General features: G+C 33.8%; 2 protein-coding genes and 1 pseudogene across 5 annotated transcripts; 1 reads left to right on the top strand and 2 right to left on the bottom strand.

The window, feature by feature from the left end:
* Nucleotides 1-3445: 3445 nt before the first annotated feature.
* On the top strand, nt 3446-18775 carry LOC149894115 (uncharacterized). Of its 3 annotated transcripts, XM_090097415.1 has the most exons (6): nt 3446-3663; nt 7500-7612; nt 13853-13880; nt 15524-17551; nt 17624-18065; nt 18236-18775. In XM_090097415.1, the coding sequence occupies exon 4, from the start codon at nt 16026-16028 to the stop codon at nt 16983-16985; it is 960 nt and encodes a 319-aa protein (XP_089953541.1). In that variant the 5' UTR covers nt 3446-3663; nt 7500-7612; nt 13853-13880; nt 15524-16025; the 3' UTR covers nt 16986-17551; nt 17624-18065; nt 18236-18775. The 3 variants fall into 3 exon arrangements, with proteins under 3 accessions (XP_089953541.1, XP_089953547.1, XP_089953550.1); XM_090097421.1 differs by lacking the exons at nt 3446-3663; nt 7500-7612; nt 13853-13880 and having other exon boundaries at nt 14891-17551; XM_090097424.1 differs by lacking the exons at nt 3446-3663; nt 7500-7612; nt 13853-13880 and having other exon boundaries at nt 17106-17551; nt 18239-18775.
* LOC145191723 (uncharacterized) lies at nt 4083-7168 on the bottom strand (annotated as a pseudogene). The gene is made up of 2 exons (XR_016455427.1): nt 7130-7168; nt 4083-5530 (listed from the first exon to the last, which is right to left on the bottom strand). The product of XR_016455427.1 is annotated as an uncharacterized LOC145191723 (transcript).
* Nucleotides 6507-7181, bottom strand: LOC149894116 (uncharacterized). The gene is made up of 2 exons (XM_090097552.1): nt 6936-7181; nt 6507-6858 (listed from the first exon to the last, which is right to left on the bottom strand). The coding sequence occupies exons 1-2, from the start codon at nt 7176-7178 to the stop codon at nt 6724-6726; spliced, it is 378 nt and encodes a 125-aa protein (XP_089953678.1). The 5' UTR covers nt 7179-7181; the 3' UTR covers nt 6507-6723.

Below are 18775 nucleotides of genomic sequence, written 5' to 3'. Positions count from 1 at the left end.
ACTTATTGGATGAAAGCCCTGTGCATCCAAACTCCAAAAATGTAAGAATTAAAATCCATCTATTTTGTCCACAAGAGAAAATCAATTTCAAATTTTATTACCTTTAGCACATAGTGATGTGATGACAGCTTTTCAAAGTTTTGCATTTTTACAGCATTTAAAACAATTCCATTTCTGTAAAAAGCAGTTGAAACATTATGCAACATATTCTGTTTTTACTTAAGGCTGAAAATACAGAATATTTTTACACTGAAATTAAATAAACTTAAAATTTCGAATTAGATCACGTTCTTGTTATTCTGAAAATCTTTAGTTCTCATATTACTCGAGTTCTCTTCATAAGTGCTTACTGTTGTAGTCATTAAGGCATGCCAAAAGCTTTTGGCCATAGTCAGGGTGACCAGTAGATCGCTTGTACCTCTACCGATGGGCATTAAATTGGTGATGAATTGCTTCTGTTGCTTGTTCACCGAAAATGCCAAGAGGTGCTCTCTTCATTTCAACAAATTGTTTGATGTGAAAAAACACAGCATGCACCTTTGGAGTAACACTACACATTGGCAGTGCCAAGAAAGAGGCTTTGAACTGGTTGATGCTTTCTGAGTAATCTGATCCAAGTTTTGTGCCAAAGCAAGAAGATACAACCACTTGAAATTTTCTCATGGTTTCCACAAAACCAAAAGCCTGGAAGGCAGAATCATTCTCTGCAAGATGCTGAAGCAAGTCCAGATTGTTGAGGAGTTTGTAGCATTGATTGCCTGCAAAGTGTCCTCCATGGAAAGGTTCTTCATCAATATGAAGAGCAGCAGGCCATTGGCTGGCTTTGGGCCAACCATTCTTTAAAGATTTGTACAGGTGATTTACCACACCAAGCAGAAGATGGAGCTCCATTGGAGGTATCAGTTATAAAATCAATGAGTCAGAAGAACCAGTAATTATTGGCTCATGGATCACATTGCCAAAAGATTTTGCTACTCTGACATCACCTCCAGATCGTTTAAATACTTGGTAGCAGTTCATCAATGATCCAAGTGTCCTAAGTGAGCCACAACTTGAAAGGCATCTTGAATCCACATCACACCATGTGCAAGGATGTGAGCTTGCATGGTTTTGCAGCCCACGCATGATGTTAGCCAACTTCAAATCACATGAAATGATGAGCTTTGATAAATTTGCTAGAATCAGTGACCAGATGTGCTTGACATTTAGATAGTTTTTAGGTAATTCTTCAGCAATGGCAACGATCAACTGTTGTTTGACACCACTGTCCTTGGCTATTCTCTGAGTCAAGAGTTGCTTTGAAGGTGGGGAGCTGACATTCTCTCTCTGGCCCATTTCAATAGTTCCAAGGGAAACCTTTAAAAATCCACCACCTCCATCAATCTCAACCTTGATCAAATGATCAGAGAAAACTTTTCTTGACAAGAAAACCTTATCAATTAGCTCTTCCAAGCTTTTGCAATAAACAACAAGGTTCTCTGTCTGTTCAGTACTGTTTTCTGGTTGTGATGAAATTGTTGTCTGAGTGAAAAAGTTGGACAAAAGCTTTGACTTTAGCTGAAATTTAGCTCGAAAGTTGGGTTCAACAATCCTTGATTTAGCAAAGAAACTGGTTAATGGTTGAGGCAGGCTTTTCCATTCAATTGTTTGATAGCTCAGTATTAAGCTGAACTTGAACAAGATCTTCTGTTGTCATGCTGGACTCATGGAATAATCTCTTTGCACTGGATTTTACTACCATTTAGAAAAGAAAAATAATGATTGGGCACAAAGTCAAAGTATTTTCAATTTGTTACCTGCTTTTACAGGAATTTGTGGACCTCCTTGAGGTTGAGAGATTTTGACTGATTCACCAGGAGTTGCATCTTTGGTTGTGATCACTTGTGAGGCAATTTGCTCTGCTGCTTTTGGGTCTTCAGATGCAAGTTGTTTCAAACTCTGTCGGTACTGAAACTGATTACAGTTGTGTGTCAAACCTTTGCCAATAAGGCTTAGGCAGGTAGAGCAACGTTTTTGTGGCTGACAATCCTTCATTTCCTTTGATTCTAATGGACTTCTTTCATTCAGCTTTGAGTTACCTACCTGGCATATTATGCAGTGACATTCTTGGTCTCTGGTTGCCATTCTCACATTGATAGACTTGAAGTTGAAAAGGGAGGGAAGCTCAACATCTTTTCCTTGTTCTTTTCTCAAAAGAGTAATCCGGCATGCTGAACAAATGCCTCTGGGCATTCTTGGGTCTAGGAAGTCTAGATTTTCTTCAAAGATTTTTTTCACTCTGTCCGCTTGAAACTGTGTCAGCTCTCTAATAGCCTTCTTCATGCACATAAAACAAACGGTTTTCCAGAAATCTTGATGATCTTTTGCTTTGTTAGGCATTTTTTGTAAAACAACCTGTGGTTTTGCAAATTTGCAATAATCATGACATAATTGGGTTTGAAGTTTGGGTAAAAATTGGGTCAAAAACTACAAGTAAGCATGAATTTTTAATAATATTTACAGGATTAAAAGGCTTACTTATCTGTATCTTCAGCAGTAATAATTGTAACATATCATTGTTTACTATTATTATTCTTACTCCTGAAAGTCTGCAGGTCAGGTTTGTATGTTTCTGGAATATTTCGATATAGTTTTTGGTGCTGTAAAAATGCAAAATTTTAAAAGACTGTCATTTCTTCATATTGTGCAAAGTAGGTAAAAACTAAAACCTAGTTTTCTCCAACAGACAAAATAGGTGGATTTCAATTTTTACATTTTTGAAGTCTGGTTGCATAGGGTTTTCAGCCTATGTAAGTCATTTTCTTGGCACAGCTCAAAGTAGTATCTTGAGATTTTGTGGAGCAGTGGTCCTAGACAATTTCTAGAGTAGTGTAAGAAGTGCCTTAAAATCTTGAGTTTAGTTTTTCTAATTTTGCTAAATTTTTTAGTATTTTTAAAAATTCACTATCAAGACGACAAGCAGCTTTATACTTTAATATGTAAAAAATTAAAACTGAAGAAGGGAATAAAAAAAAATTCTAAAAAACTAAGCTAAATACGATGTTTTTAAAAAATATTATTATAATGAGGATGATTTAGGGAATGTCCGGGTCCCGATTGGAACCGAACGAGTCCCGACCCGAACGGGTATCAGACACCAATAAATAATAATTTTATCGGACTCCGATTACCCGAATGGGTATTACCCGATAATGCAGATAAAATCGGGTAGTCGAACTTATTCTTACTTGACCCAATTCAATCCTTCGGGTAATTTAAATTAACGATTCCCGAAAGTTATTGATCCTAACGTTCCCGAACCCGATTACCCGAATCAAACCCGATTACCCGAAAGGTTCTGTCGGGTATTCTGTGAAAATGGTCCATTTTTTTAAAGACAATTGATACTTCTAAAAAAGTTACCAGAATGGAATATAACCGTAATAATTGCAATAATTACATTTTCACTTGGCCTTTTGGCAGCTAAAAAAAATTTAATATTTTTCCTCGTGCAAATCACGTCATTTCAAAAATGTTTGCTAGCCAGTCAAGTGCTCAGTCATCATAAGTTCTAGGCGATGTTGATACTGAAAGCGAAGAAGGATGTGATCGAGAAAAAGAAAATCCAACTATCTTCAGATCCATATAACCTGCCTCCCCATGAAAGCGATGCCGAAAAAACAGGTGATACATTCTTTAATATAACTAGTTTATTTTTCTTTGCTTACTGCCAGTACATTTTCACAGGATGCTAACACAGTGAGCCATAAAGACCGCCAGGTTCATCTTTTCCCCACCTCTAAATTTTTGTCATTTTAAGATAAGTACTGGTTAGATATATTATTTTTTTGTATTGGACAAATCTAAAGTCGATCAGAAGTAACATAAAAACTTATTTTTTAACCCTATTTACCCCCCTTCAAGTGATAAAGTTACCCCCTTTATGATGATATTACCTCCTTTCAACAAAAAAAAAATTTTTTAATTAATATTTCATTATCCTCCTTAAAACAATCCTTACTTTTTCTTACTAATCTTAAATTGAAGTGATTTAAACTCCATTTACACCATTATAGCAATAATTAAAAGAAAAAAAAAACAAATGCAACAAAAATAACACAACTACTTCTATATTACAATATTTACATCTTATCTAAAAAAAAAGTGGCAGTAGCAGATTTCAATCATTTAGCATAATCTTTATGTTCAATCCTTTGCTTGTATCGAGACCAACTTGGTTTGAAGGCACTATGAACAGCTTCTCCAGTCTGTTCAGCATATGATACCAGAGAACAACAATTAAACTTCACAAATGGGAGAATATGACAGACAACTATATGGACTTTCCAGGTAACCTTCAGCTCTGTATTTAAATGTATCTTTGCATACTGCTGTAGGTCACAAAACGATACTTTGAACTCTTCAATAACTGAAGAAGCATTGCTGCCTAATTCGTATCCAAATGTGCACTCTTTAACCTTTGCAAACTTTCTGAGGCAATGAACTATAGGCAATAAATTAGTTTGAGATGCTAACACATCTCTCTCTAAAATATCTACTTTTTCCAGAAGTTTATTGGAATTGTTCCCATCAAAGCCTATCCCATGATAACCTCGAAGTAAGATATAATGTTCTTTTAGCCAATTTTTAAAAAGAGGCCAATGATCTAAAAGTAGTCTACCAAGTAATGTCACAATCCCTATAAGAAGATGTAACTCTGGTGGAGGGGCTAAGTGATTAATTTCATCTTCAGCATTTTTATCTAAATAAACGAGTCGAGGACTAATAACATTTTTAAAATCTTTCATCTCTAATCGCTTTGCCCCATTTTAAACAAATAAGTTGTACCAATGATCAAAAGAACCTAATGTTCTCGGAGTACCACTTTCTAGGGAACATTCACCTTCACACCACAAGCAGGCATATTTACCTGAATGAGAAGACAAACCAAAGATGCTGTTAGCACATTTTAAGTCAAATGCAAGGTGATAAGTAACATCATCCAGATTTAATCTACTCAAGATTTTCTGCAAATTTCCATTGTCTTCACAAACATCTTCAACAATAACAAGAATAAAACACCTTTTAACTCCACTGTCAATGTAAATCTCATTTTTATTGGTTTTATCAAAGACATTTGCAATTACTTTAAGAAATCCTTGACCTCCATCAATTGATATACGTACCATACTGGAGAGAGGATCCAATCCTCTTTCCATTAAAATACTAAGAATAAATTCAGAAGTGTCATGGATAAATACTACATGTCTTGTTACAATTTCATCATTCCAAATAAAGTTATCTTGCTCTATTTTATATTTAGATTCAATTTCTTCTTGTAATGATGCCATCATACTAATTACATTATTCTCCACAACAGTAGATGATCCCAGATTCTTACGGAGACTTGATATCAGTTTTTTTGTTTTATTTTTTGTCAATTCCAGTACAGAAGTTAATTCCATCACTACTTGAAATGATATCTGATTAAAAAACTTTCTAGGAGATTTATTGTCTTTAGTTCCAACAGTTAAAGTTAACGGATTTCCACCTTAAAGATAAAGTATAATTAATTATATGTATCTTTAACCTACCCCTGCTTTAAATTTACAATGCAAACATTTTGAAAAAGTTGTTAGCAACCTATACAATTGCTTTGTTAAAAGCCTCTACTGAGTGTTCTATATGTGCATCTAAGTTTTATCTGAACATATAAACCCTTTTTAATTATTTAAAATAATTTTTACTCTTAAAAATTTACTCTTAAATTAATATACGCCTAAAGGTTTTGGCGCTACTGCAGTTTCCCCCCCCCCCCCTCCTTTTTTTTATTTTTGATTATGATAGAGAATTTTATGCTGATTCAGAAAAATATAAAAACATGGACCTGAAAATTAACGGAAAGTGCTCTATTTCGAAATCAAAGTTGAAAAAAATCCCACTAAAAACCCTAATATTCGCCATTTTTTTTTTCAAAACGCTTTCATTTTTAACGAAAATTAATTACCGCTACATTGCGCAATAAAAAGACCTGGTTTCCATCAGCCTTCGCATTACTATTTTAAAGTGTTATAACGAAAGTGTAATAAACGAAATGAAATTAATGGAAGATTTCAAATAAAAGTTGAACGTAGAATGTAGGAATGTAGACAAATTGATGAATAATAATTATTGTATTGTACGCTGGTTCTTTTTATTAAAAAAAACGGTTTAAAGATGACATTTTCTAAATTTTACATGTGATAAAACAACTATGAACTAAGTTTCAAAAGTTCTTCTCTTAGGAAACAAAACTGCTGAATACTTTTTTAAAATTCATTACAAAAGTACATTACTTGCAATATAGTTTATTCTCTAATAAATCAAAAAACGGCTGTTTTCATTGCCACAAAAAATTGCACGAGATAAACATACTTTAACGACTTTTTTTAATGTAAAAACCATGCTATAAATTTATTGCTTTTGTCAGCTAAAAAATCATTAACTTAATATTCTCAAAATGGCGAATATTAGGGTTTTTAGTGGGATTTTTTTCAACTTTGACTTCGAAATAGAGCACTTTCCGTTGATTTTCTGGTCCATGTTTTTATATTTTTCTGAATCAGCATAAAATTCTCTATCATAATCAAAAATAAAAAAAGGGGGGGGGAGAAACTGCAGTAGCGCCATGGTTTTTTATTGAAATTTATAAATGAATATTTGAAAACTTTTAATTTACTTATCAAGTAACTTATTATTTATTCTTTAACCTCTTGCAAGGAGCGTAAAGCAGCAGCTGCACATATTTTTTTTCAGAGATTCAACATCTTTTGTATTAATATGAAATAATTGTATAACATCACTAAGCTCAGTACTACGTCTAATTCTTGGTCTGTCAACCTAATTCAAAAATAGTACTTTATGAAAAATCTATATCTTTATATGTATTTATCAGTTAACTTAAATAAGTCAAATACTTGAGAAACTTTACTTATCCAGTTTGAAAGATAAGTGTTTGTTCCCTTTTCCAGCAAAAAGATATTTCTTCTACAACTTGAACAAATTACATCCAAACAGACATTAAACTCTGCATTGTACTCAGGCCAAATATACTCCTTGACTTTATTTGCTACAGATGGTCGTACTTTTACTAAAGATTTTGAATATTTACCTTTTTTTTCCAAATAAACTGCACAAACAGACTGTTTTAAATCAGCCATCTTTACCGTATGTTTTTTACTTAAATCATTTCAAAACTATTAAAGAAAAAGAAGCCAAAGTGGCGGATAGCATTATTTTTGAGGCTTAATTTTTAGGTTTTTCTAATTTTTTAAACTTAAAATAATAACTCTTCTGTTCGACTTTTGATTTGCTCTGCACTTGAAAAAGACTTACACAAACTGCATTTACTTTTTTAAAAAATAAAATTAGAGGTGGGGAGAAATCGAACCTGGCGGTCTTTATGGCTCACAGTGCTAAATACCTTTAAGCATTGCTTAAAGTTGTAATACATTGCTAATTAGTTTTATTTCCTTGTTTAGTGCCAGTAAATTTTACACAGAGTGATAACTGCTTTCAAGCATCGCTTAAAGTTGAAAAAAATCCAGACAAGTTGTCTTTCTGGTTGCCAACCACTTAAATCCTTGTTACAAATGTGAGTGAAAAATCATTTAGAAATATTATTAGTCAAAAATTACAATGTAACTGGTTGCAGTCTACTTTTGTGCATGTTTCCAATCCACCATGAGAGGTGCTAATTGTTAAAAGTTATATCTAAAGTTGCTAATAATAATAAATGCTACTAATGATCTGAAGTAATGTTATCTAAAGTTGCGAATAATTAAAAGAAATAAGAAGGAATAGTAGCGAATAATTCCAAAAATGCAAAAAGATGTAAATATTTGGACACAATTGCAGTAAAAATTGGTTAAAGTATGAAAAAGTCTGACTATATGCCCTTAAAGTCAGTCTTATTGCCCAATATATTTTTCAGACCAATACATCAAGTTCTTGAAAACCAAGTTCAAAGAAACAAAATTCAGTCTCTTCAATGTGGCCTAGAATCCTGAAAAAGCTGTCAAAGAATCTTGTCAAGTTTATTCGGCAAAAGTGGGGAAAAGACTCCGACATTGAACCAATCCTCGTCAACGACAGCCTTTGGCACTCATAATTTGGAAGCTTCTCTTTGAGCTTTATCCGGCTAATAAAGCAGAAGAAGAGTGCGAATGGATTGAAAGGAGAACTTTTTGCATATGAAAATGATGTTGAGGCACATCTATCCAAATCGTACCAAAGCTGCCTTTGCTATCCTGAGCATTCCTGCAAGTTTAGCATCCTCAGAGCGCTGCCAGCCTAACAGTCATGAAGGAAGAAATTGTATGGATCCTCTGAGAGATGAAAAACTGCTCTTCATCAAGAGCAACTACTCTCAATTTGAGAGAAAAATGTTGTTCCGAAACCAAAAGCTCTTCATCAATTCCAAATTAGGACCCGAATGATGACATCGAGGAAGCCCCTGTTGATACAATTAACATTATGGACATGTATGACATTGAAGAAGACAAAGAATTTGTCAAAAATGATTTTTTTAAATTTGGTTCAGAATTCTTCCAATTTATTTCTTGCTGAGAAACTCATGAAAATAGTCTCCGAATCAGTACATCTCCAAACTTTAAATGTTTATTTGTAACCAGTGTTAGGTAAAAATTCTAAAGTGAAATTGCTATACTTGCCAGTGTTTTATTTCTATGATAACTAAGGCAACTAGTGTGTTTAGAAAGTTAACTTTAGGTACCAAAACTGCATACATTTTCACATCATTTAACCTCCTTCATTTACTCATGTTGTTTAATTAATTGTGGACTTTAATCAAATACTCATTAATTAACTCCCTGCTTAAGTAAGTTTAATTTAGTACATTTTTTAAATTTTACATTATATATATCACAGAATCTTCCGAAGATGTTAAAATTACCGAATGCAATAGGCCGGGTGAATAAAATGAGCAATTGCTTTTACTCAGTAATTGTTTAGCTTTACGTGAATAAAAAACTTCAGTAGTTTTCCTCATATTTTTATTCGCGTAAAGATAAGCACTTTTCTCAGTAATTGCTCAATTTTAGGTGAATAAAAACTAAAGAAAAGTTATTGAAGTTTTCATTTACGTAAAGCTGACCAATTACTGAGTAAAAAGCAATTGTTCATTTTTATTCACCCGACCTAATAACTCGTAGCAAAAATTTAGTGACTTAGCAATTTTCGCAATTTTTAAAAACCTTTTACTAAGTTTCGGGACCCGAACGGGTGATAAAGCCAAAAACCGAACGGGTTCGGGTATTCGACTAAAAAAAAAGTTCAGTACTAGAACGGGTACCCGATAATTTATCGGTTTCGGTTCCTTAGCTGTCGGTGCTCGTTAACCCTCGTTAACTCGTTAGCTCGTTAAAATATTTGATAATTGTTTCGGGTTTCGGTTATTTAACGGGTTTATACCCGAATGGGTTTGAAACCCGAAATTTTTTTTGAAATTAACCGTTTGGCGGCCGAACGTGACATTACCTAGGATGATTTACCAAGGTTTTCAAGCAAATGCATAGTAAAGCAAGTATTCGCAGCCGATCAAGAGATCATGTTGGAAAAGTCTGTTAAAAAGTCCTCAGATGTAAGGGTCTGCGTCTCGTTATTTTTTTTAATCGAGACGAGACGATCCTAAAAGCTTTGTCCCGATTAGCGATAAAAATCGAGCTTCACATTTTCCTGGAATTTACATCTTTTTAACGGGACATAACGAGACATAAAGAGACATAACGAGACATAATAATAAGACATACTAGTTAATCCTTAATGTGAAATTTAGTATTCTGCTGGGGGGCTCGGCCATTACAACTGTTTTGGTTACTTTATTGTAATTAAACTATTTACCGAGACTTAACAAGACAAAAAAAAATTCAAACGAAAGTTTGCATGTGTTTCATTTATTTTATTTGTGATTGTTGTACTGTAATGCACATTAACGAAATTTTATTGGCAATAAATAAAAGTTTTTAATTACAAACTTTGTCAAACAATTCATTTACTTGTGTCACTAGTTGAAAGTGCATCAGTTGGAGCTTTGGATGGTCCAGCAAAAGGAACTGGAGCAGAACCCCTTGAACTGGTGATCAGTGGTGTAATACCTGGTACATGAGATGTTGCAGCAGTAGAGATTCTAGAGGAGGCCGTACTTGCTCGTGACATCGGCTGACTTGGCAGTCTTGGATTAAGCTGAATCTCAACCACATCATCAGGTTCAACAACATTTGCTTGATCACTCTCTTGAGACAACAAATCTGGAAGGAAATTTACAAAATTTTTTTAAACTGAGCAAAATTTCAGTTTGAATGAATTTAAAAGTTTAAAGTTAAAACAAAAAACATAGAAAAAATAAATGGAAGTGGCAAAACTTAAGATTTTACTAAAGCCAAAGATAAAGTTAAGATCTCTCTTTAGAATTTTTGTGAATGCCCTACCAGGATCTTTGTCATCTTCTGAGGTCAGTTTCCAGGACTTGATTTAAACTAAGTCATAGTTCTGTTGGATATAGAGCAACTTTTCGACATTTTCCGGCTGAAGCTTGGTCCTTTTGTGTGTGACTATGTTTCCTCCTGCAGAGAAGGCCCTCTCGGAAGTGGCCGAAGATGCTGGAATTGCCAGGTAACGCCGTGCTGCTTCAGCCAAAAGAGGATAAGTCATTTCATGTTTTTTCTAAACCCAAGAACATTTTCCTGGGTCCCTTTCCTTGGCCAGGGATGCATATTCTTGTAGACATTCCATTTCTTGGCAATATTGGACTTGTCTGAAATTGCTGTGTGTTGAAAATGAAATTCAATCACGTCTTGAGCCAACGAATCTGGTTCCTCCTCCAAATTTGCAGTGGCCGTTGGTTGATCCAATATTTTGTTGAGCCACTCATGATTATTGGTGTGGTTTTCAACCAAGTACTTGTAGGTTTTATCATAGGTTCCAAATTTTTTGGATGCCACACCCTTGTAGTAAGGATTAAGGAGATGACCAACCTCAAGCAACATGGTATGAGCGCCAGCATTGGGAAACCTTTTATCAAGCTTGGCTGAAAAAGTTCTTAAAAAAGATTTCCTTGTGTCTGACAAATCACCCTTGACCAATTTAACCCTGTTGATGTGGTGCTGCAAATTGTGGAGACCACCAACAGCGATGTGTAGAGTTGGCTTTTTATCTGCACTAAGTCTCTCAGATTTCTTTGTAAACAATTTGAGAGTAGGCAGACTCCTTGAGAGTAGGCAGACTCTTTGAGAGTAGGCAGACTCCTTGAGAGTAGGCAGACTCCTTGTCAATGTAATGAACAGACAATAATTGGTATGGATCAAAGTTCCTTGAAGTCCAAATGTCTGTGCTCAGAGCCATTCCCGGACTTTCCAGTAGATCAGTTTCCAAAACTTTATCCACAGCCGTCTTGACATTGTCATACAACAAAGGCAGCTTGTACCTAGAATAAGTTGTGGCAGCCTTGATTTTCAGCTTTGGGTCTAAGTAGTGCATAAACTCCTTGAAAGGTTTTGCCTCAACAAAGCTGAATGGAAGATTCATCCTTGCCAGAAGTTTCATATTTTCCAAGTCACCTCGAAGTTGCTTTGGATCTCTGGATTTGTACTTCAGACACTGACTCACTCTTGCCTGGCTTGACTTGCGCTCAATAAGACAATCAGGCATGGAAAGTCGTCTTTTCTTAATGGAGCGGTTGAGAACTTGAGGAGATTTTTCGCCTGGAAAAAATCTTAAAATAGTTTAGTATTGCTAAGTCTCGTTATGCTAAGGTAAAAAAAAAAAGTTTGTGCGGGACTGATTGCTAATTTTTTAATTTGGGGTATAAATTGAGTATTAACTTATTAAAATAAGTCATAAAAAGAGGTTTTTTCTTTAGGGATTAAAAAGACAATACACAAAAACGTTTATTTCAATAAAGAGTTTAAAAAAATCATTGCAATATCTTTTTAAGATAAAGTTGCTACAAGCAACTTCATTTTACACTTTTAACTCACCTCTTTGTGGCTGATTAGTCTCATCTTTATTTATGATGTTTTCAAGTTCGTCCAAGGCCAAATCAGAATCTCTCTTTTGGACGGTTTTATGTTTCTCCAGCTCTTTAAACTCACGAGGATGGGCACGAAGTAGGTGCTTACGCATGCCAGATGTGTTACCATAATTGACCTTGTAAATATTGCTACAAAGTTTTCACCAACCATTTGCCTGGCTTATACCACGGTCATCATGGGTTTCGTCTGTTTTTTGCTCCTCATAAAATTTTCACATATGACCTTTGCTTCGTGGCATCTTGTATGACTGATTGACAATTTGACTTTGAACTATACTCAGACAGCGCCGGATATAAAAGTCTCAATAAAGGTTTAAAGAATAAATTAAAATCCAGGAGCAAAATGTTGACGTGCCTACTCTCCAGAGAGTACTGGTATAGCCTTGCCATTTATCGAAAAATGAAAATATGTTACGCGGGTCTTAAAAAGTTAGGACAATTCAACTAACGACAGTTCAACTTTACTACACTAATTTAGTAATTCACTAATTTAACAAAATTATTTTTAATTTAATTAAACTATGCATAACATTCAAAATTGGTATGTCTTATATTATTTGATGTCTCTGTTTTTCTTGTATTATCAAAAAATATCAAAAATTTTTACCTGCTTTAGTGCACAGATGGTCCAAGAAATACACTTTAATGCTTTTAGCATTAAATTTCACTAATATATAAAAAGAGTTATAATATATAAGTTTAAACTTTTTGGTTTTTGAAAAACTTTTGTAATTGCTATTGTTTTTGTTGTAAATGATTTGCATTTTTTAACAGCAAATTTATTCTGACAGCCATACAATTACGGAAACACTTATGAAAATTTGTGAAAACGCTTATGTGTTTTATAAAATTTAAAAAATCTAATAGGGAAAATACTAAATAAAAACGTTTTTGTACAAAATGAGCCTACAAAAGCAAGATCTCATTCAGAAAATAGGAGATGGATATGTTTCTGTTGTGTCAATAAAGACAAAAAATGTCTATCTTTGGAGAAGAATGATTCATTGGTTCATCTGATCAAAGACTTTGTGGACCCTGGATTCAGTCTGAGTCTAAGTTCTCATCCGTCAGGAATATCCAGAAGTTGCAAGACAAACTTATATTTAAGACAGAAAGGTAAAGCTATCAGTAAAGCTGTTGAGACATCCTGGATAAATGGTCGTGATCAAGTTAAAAAGTTGGGAAGAATTAAACAAAAGGATGGTAACTGCAATTGTGCCCTTTGCTGCCTAGGGCAATGCGCTAAAAGTAGTACACTTAATCTATTACTTAAAAGTAATAAAAATTGTTGTAAGCCTAAGCTATTCCAGACCAAAGACTTTATCCATGAATTTAAAGCAGGTCTTAGGACAAGGATCAGAACCCAAAAACTTATCATCTAAACAAGGTCTTTTTTGTAATGTCCAATAGCCAAGGTGTGAATGCCATCTTCCAAAATGATCCTTTGTTGATCTCTTCGGTGTAAATATCGTGAAGATGAGATCGAATGACGTTCATGGTTGCAAGCTTTTTTTCTTATCCATTAAGCAGTCTTTATAATCTTGATGTCCTATTTTATTTTTAACGACGCTCTTCTTGACTCCTTTGCATTTTTTGTGTTCTTCTTCAAGGATCTTGTAAGAGTAGAGTTTCGGTCGAAGCCCAACAAACTCTTCAATTTGCTTGCCTCCGGTTTCATCTTTGAACATACCAATGACCTTTTTTTTGTAGTGTTTACTAAGGTTGTCTTTTCTAATTTACCTGTCTGCCTGCCTACGCAATTCTTTAACATTCATTTTTTTTTAGCTCTGAGTGCGGGTTCTGGCTAATTAAGGTATTTTTTGTTTATTTTGTTAGTTTGTTGGTTTGTTATTTTTAAAAAATTTCTCACAAACGCACCTCGAAAGTTTTTTAATTTTAACTGTTTAGCAGCCTTTATTAATTGAAAATTAGTCAAAGCCTCATTAGGTAAAACAATTCCTTCTACGTCTATCATTTTACATTGTTTTTTTAATTTGTTAAAAAGTTCTTGAAAAGGTGAGAGTAAAGAAGTTTATAAGATGGCGCCTAAGAAGGGTATGCTTGAGAAGGGTGATTTAGGTCCAAGAAGCAAACCAGAACCGACATAATTATATCCTTTTCCGGTTTTAATGAAGAGTCCACCACCATGAACATTTTTAGTCCATGGAGTTATAAACAGGCCATCTCCACCTAAAGTTTTCATCTTCATTCCTTTTCCATTTTTGTTCAAATAAACAACACCTCGTCCAACAATTTTATCACCAATGACTAGTAGCAACCACAGGAGCTGCACGAGATGCAAGCATTTCTTATAAAGGTAAAAGAGCTGCAATGAAACCTCCTTTCACTTTAGAGTTGTATGCAATTTGTCTTTTGCTCAGTTTAAGAGTGATTCCTTTTCCATTTTCGTATGCTTTTTTAATTTTATTCAATTGCGAGTTTGTGACAGCGAGAACATGTTCACCATTCAAGTCTTGATGAGTGAGTTTAAGACTAGCATCGGTTTTATCATCCATAGCTTTTTTAATTTTATCAGGTTGTCCTTGTGAGATGTTGAGTTTGATGTTTTGATAATTGCTCATTTTTTAAGAGTTAGAAAAATATTTATTTCACTTCTCGAATGTGATAACGTATTGTAATATCCTCTCCACGAAAATCAACCAAATTTCCATTTTGATCAATAATGCGAGTAACTATTGTTGAAATTTCAAACAGTTTTACAGGAAGATAAATCAAATGCATAGGTCTCTCGATGATTTTAAAACCTGGGCCAACATTTGGATAAAAGGAGTAAATGCAATTTAATTGAATTCAATTAATATAGGATGATCCGATAACGTTGTTAACGATTCTGATAGTGTTAATGCTTGAAATTCTAACGATATTATCAGACTCGTATTCAGAATTGGAATTTAATTTTCTTTTAGCAAACCCTAAAACTGAAGCGATGCTGTTCTCCACATCAAAATCAACTAAATAATTCAAGCCAAGTTTAATGGTTGATTTTAAAGTATTAAGATTGATTCCAATTTGAATGTTGTTTGGAGAGTAATTAATTTTATTTACAGCAACATAACTTCCGCGTTGATTTGCATAAATTTTTATTGTATTTGAGACGGACTTTTGCAAATAATCATTGATGTCTTTAATGTCATAGCTTCCATCAGGAATGATAATGTTTTCCCAATTAGCTCAGTTATTCATGCTGTATTTGAAAGAGTTGTTTTTACTGTTTACATTTGGAATGCTGTTGTAAGTCTCAAGCCCGAGAAAAGCCATTTCATAAATTTTTCCTTTCTCAAAAACGATTTTATTTAGTTCAGTGGTGATAACACTTGATTTTCCATCTACATCGATTATAATACCAGGCATTTTTTTTAATTAAGAATTATTTTTTTTAAATTGTTTTTTAGAAAAATAAAAAATCGCTTCGTTATTTTCCCTGGTTCTTTTTAGAAGACAAATCAATGACAGCAAACCCATGAGGTTGCGACCAGCAGTACTTGCAGAACATTTTAAATTCTTCTTTATTCATGTCCACAGCAGTATGGTCTCTGTAAAGGTGATCGACATTTTTTCGGTCTTGAGGAAAGAGGCAAATAAAGTTAGCATTTTCTCGGATGGTTTGTCTTGGTAGCAGGAAATAGTTTTGAACGAGATAAAAGCAGTCAACGTTAGAGTGTCTTCCTCGAATATAATATTTTTCTTCTTCAGTTTCAAAGAATTGACACTCTATATTCTCGTTGTCAGAATATTTTTTTGAAAGGTCATCAATAACATCTTCAGGGTTTAAATTAAATTTTTCCATTTCGTTTTGGACTTTGAACAAATCAAGAATATCCTGTTTAGGTAATTTTTTTTCGAAGGAGTTTTTGAGTATTTTGTATTCAGGTTGAAAAAGAGATTTTCCAAACACTTGCAAGCTGTCATAATCTAACCATCTAGCTATTGGAAATCCATGCCTTGCATTCTCGAAGTTGACTTAGACTACCCTACACACCTTCACGACGATCACAATGATTACCCTTTGGCTCCTGAAAGATTAAAAGTAAACAAAGTCGACAAACTTGTTCCGAATTTAAACGACAAAGAAAAATATGTTATTCATCATACCAACTTAAAACTTTATGAACGATTAGGATTAGTCATTACAAAAATTCATCGAGGTATCACCTTTAAAGAAGAACCTTTTATGAAACAATACGTTGACCTCAATACCCAATTAAGAGCAAAAGCTAAAAAAGACTTTGAAAAAGAATTCTTAAAGCTCATGAACAACTCCGTGTTTGGAAAAACCATGGAGAATATTCAAAAGCATGTTGATGTTAGACTTGCCACCACTAAAAAAGAAGCTTTAAGATTGTCTAGAAAACCTAATTATGAGCGAAATGCCATTTTTGATGAAAACTTGATCGCGGTTCACATGAAGAGAACAAAACTCTTTTACGACAAGCCTGTTTACTTAGGAATGTGTGTTCTAGATTTAAGCAAAACTCTCATGTTTGAACAACACTACGATTACATGAAACCCAAATACGGAAATCGAGCAAAATTGTTAATGACTGACACCGACTTGCTCATCTATGAAATCGAAACTGAAGATTTTTACAAAGACATTGCTGGTGACATTGAAAGCAAGTTTGACACGAGTGATTTCGATCAAAACCATCCTGCTGTTCAAAACGTCGGTTTTAAGGTTGATTTAAACAAAAAGGTCATTGGTATGTTCAAAGATGAAACCGGAGGCAAGCAAATTGAAGAGTTTGTTGGGCTTCGACCGAAACTCTACTCTTACAAGATCCTTGAAGAAGAACACAAAAAATGCAAAGGAGTCAAGAAGAGCGTCGTTAAAAATAAAATAGGACATCAAGATTATAAAGACTGCTTAATGGATAAGAAAAAAAGCTTGCAACCATGAACGTCATTCGATCTCATCTTCACGATATTTACACCGAAGAGATCAACAAAGGATCATTTTGGAAGATGGCATTCACACCTTGGCTATTGGACATTACAAAAAAGACCTTGTTTAGATGATAAGTTTTTGGGTTCTGATCCTTGTCCTAAGACCTGCTTTAAATTCATGGATAAAGTCTTTGGTCTGGAATAGCTTAGGCTTACAACAATTTTTATTACTTCATTGCGGATTATGGCAAGTTATCAATGTGCTAGAACATTTTCAAGCTTAGGACTAAAAAGAGACGCCATCTTGGAAATTTTAAAAAAACCTTGAGCCCTTAAGTATAGGAAAAGTCTCAATAAGCCAGAACCCGCATTTCCTAGTAGTAACGTGTGTGACCCATCAGTATTAGATTTTCAACCAAGAAACCAAAAGTACACCGGGGTCAATAAAGTGATTATCTTAGGCTTAATTCGAAACGTAGAAGAGAATCATCACAATCTGAAAACACTTTTCCAACTCCTTCAACTCAATCAATTGAAGTTTCTGACCTCAAATTGATCAACATCATCATTGGATTATCAGTAAGTATCTTATTACATTTATATTTTATTTTTTAAGTAAGCAATACCTATAAGTTATTTTCTATAATCAAGGGTCACAGTGGAAAATACTCGTGTTGCTATTGTGATGGGCCGATGGATAAAAAAGGAGTTCAAAGGACTTTCGGATCACTAGCAGATGAATTCAAAAAATACTAATTTGATAACAAACCTCGTATACGGATGCAATATTATAAAAATGTTACTTATCCATGTCTGTTGGATGAGAAATTGACTGAAGAAATTATCAACATAATTCCACCACTTGAATATCATATTTATGAACACCGTGTTAGTAAAATTATTGATCTCTTCTTCACTGATAAAAATTTAAAGGAGTTTCTTAAAAAGAAAATGGTTATCAGGCATGGCTATAATGGTGGTGGTTTTGATGGACCTAACTGTGCCAAAGTTTTAAGAACATTGGACGAAATGACACTTTATTCTCCAATTGAATATCTGGAATGTATTGAAACCCTGAGGAGGTTTAAAGAAGGTACTTCATTGCTTTATAAATTTTTTTAAACACTTCTAGAACGTCTTTAATTCAGTAAGTACAGATAGGGGACTACTGACCTACCAGTCTAAATAAAACTAGGAGACACGAATATATTAATACTATTATTTTCAGCAAGTTAATATTTGGTTAAATTTTGTTTGATTTAGTAGCTGAATGCTGTTTTGGGATGAAACTCGATATATCCTACAAAGAAAAAATAGACAAGTTTGTGGAGTCCATGCTTCACTTAAAAGTATATGTCCATGATGTATTCGCAATGAAGATTTCACTTGGATGGAAGTTTCACATAATCAGGTTCCATCTCAAGGAGTATCTAGATAGACAGAAAATTCCGCTCGGTATTACATCAGAACAAACATCTGAAGCAGTGCATAAAAACTTAAACAAGACACTTAAAAGGTTCGTTGTGTCTGAGAAAAACGTCCATCACGGTGAAAAGCTAAATGCTATTGTTGTGAATACAGTTCAGCGAGATTGTAAGAAGATTTTTCAAGTATTCATTTAGATTGAAAAAATACCTATTTCTTTTTCATTTTTGTAACATATTATAAATTTTAAAATGCTGTTTGTGGCATTTTATTTGTCTAATTTTGTTATCAGAGATTTATTCATGTTTTGTGTGTGTCAGTAAAGATGGAAAATTTGCATTCCTATTAAATTTTTGAAAAGAAGATAATTGCAACTAT

The sequence above is a fragment of the Hydra viridissima genome, unplaced genomic scaffold (genome assembly GCF_058129835.1).
Source record: "Hydra viridissima isolate aposymbiotic clone 2 unplaced genomic scaffold, HvirCarnegie_v1 scaffold_1, whole genome shotgun sequence".
NCBI classification, from domain to species: domain Eukaryota; kingdom Metazoa; phylum Cnidaria; class Hydrozoa; order Anthoathecata; family Hydridae; genus Hydra; species Hydra viridissima.
The sequence above is the reverse complement of the archived record's forward strand: the minus strand, read 5'-3'. Positions and strand labels throughout refer to the sequence as shown.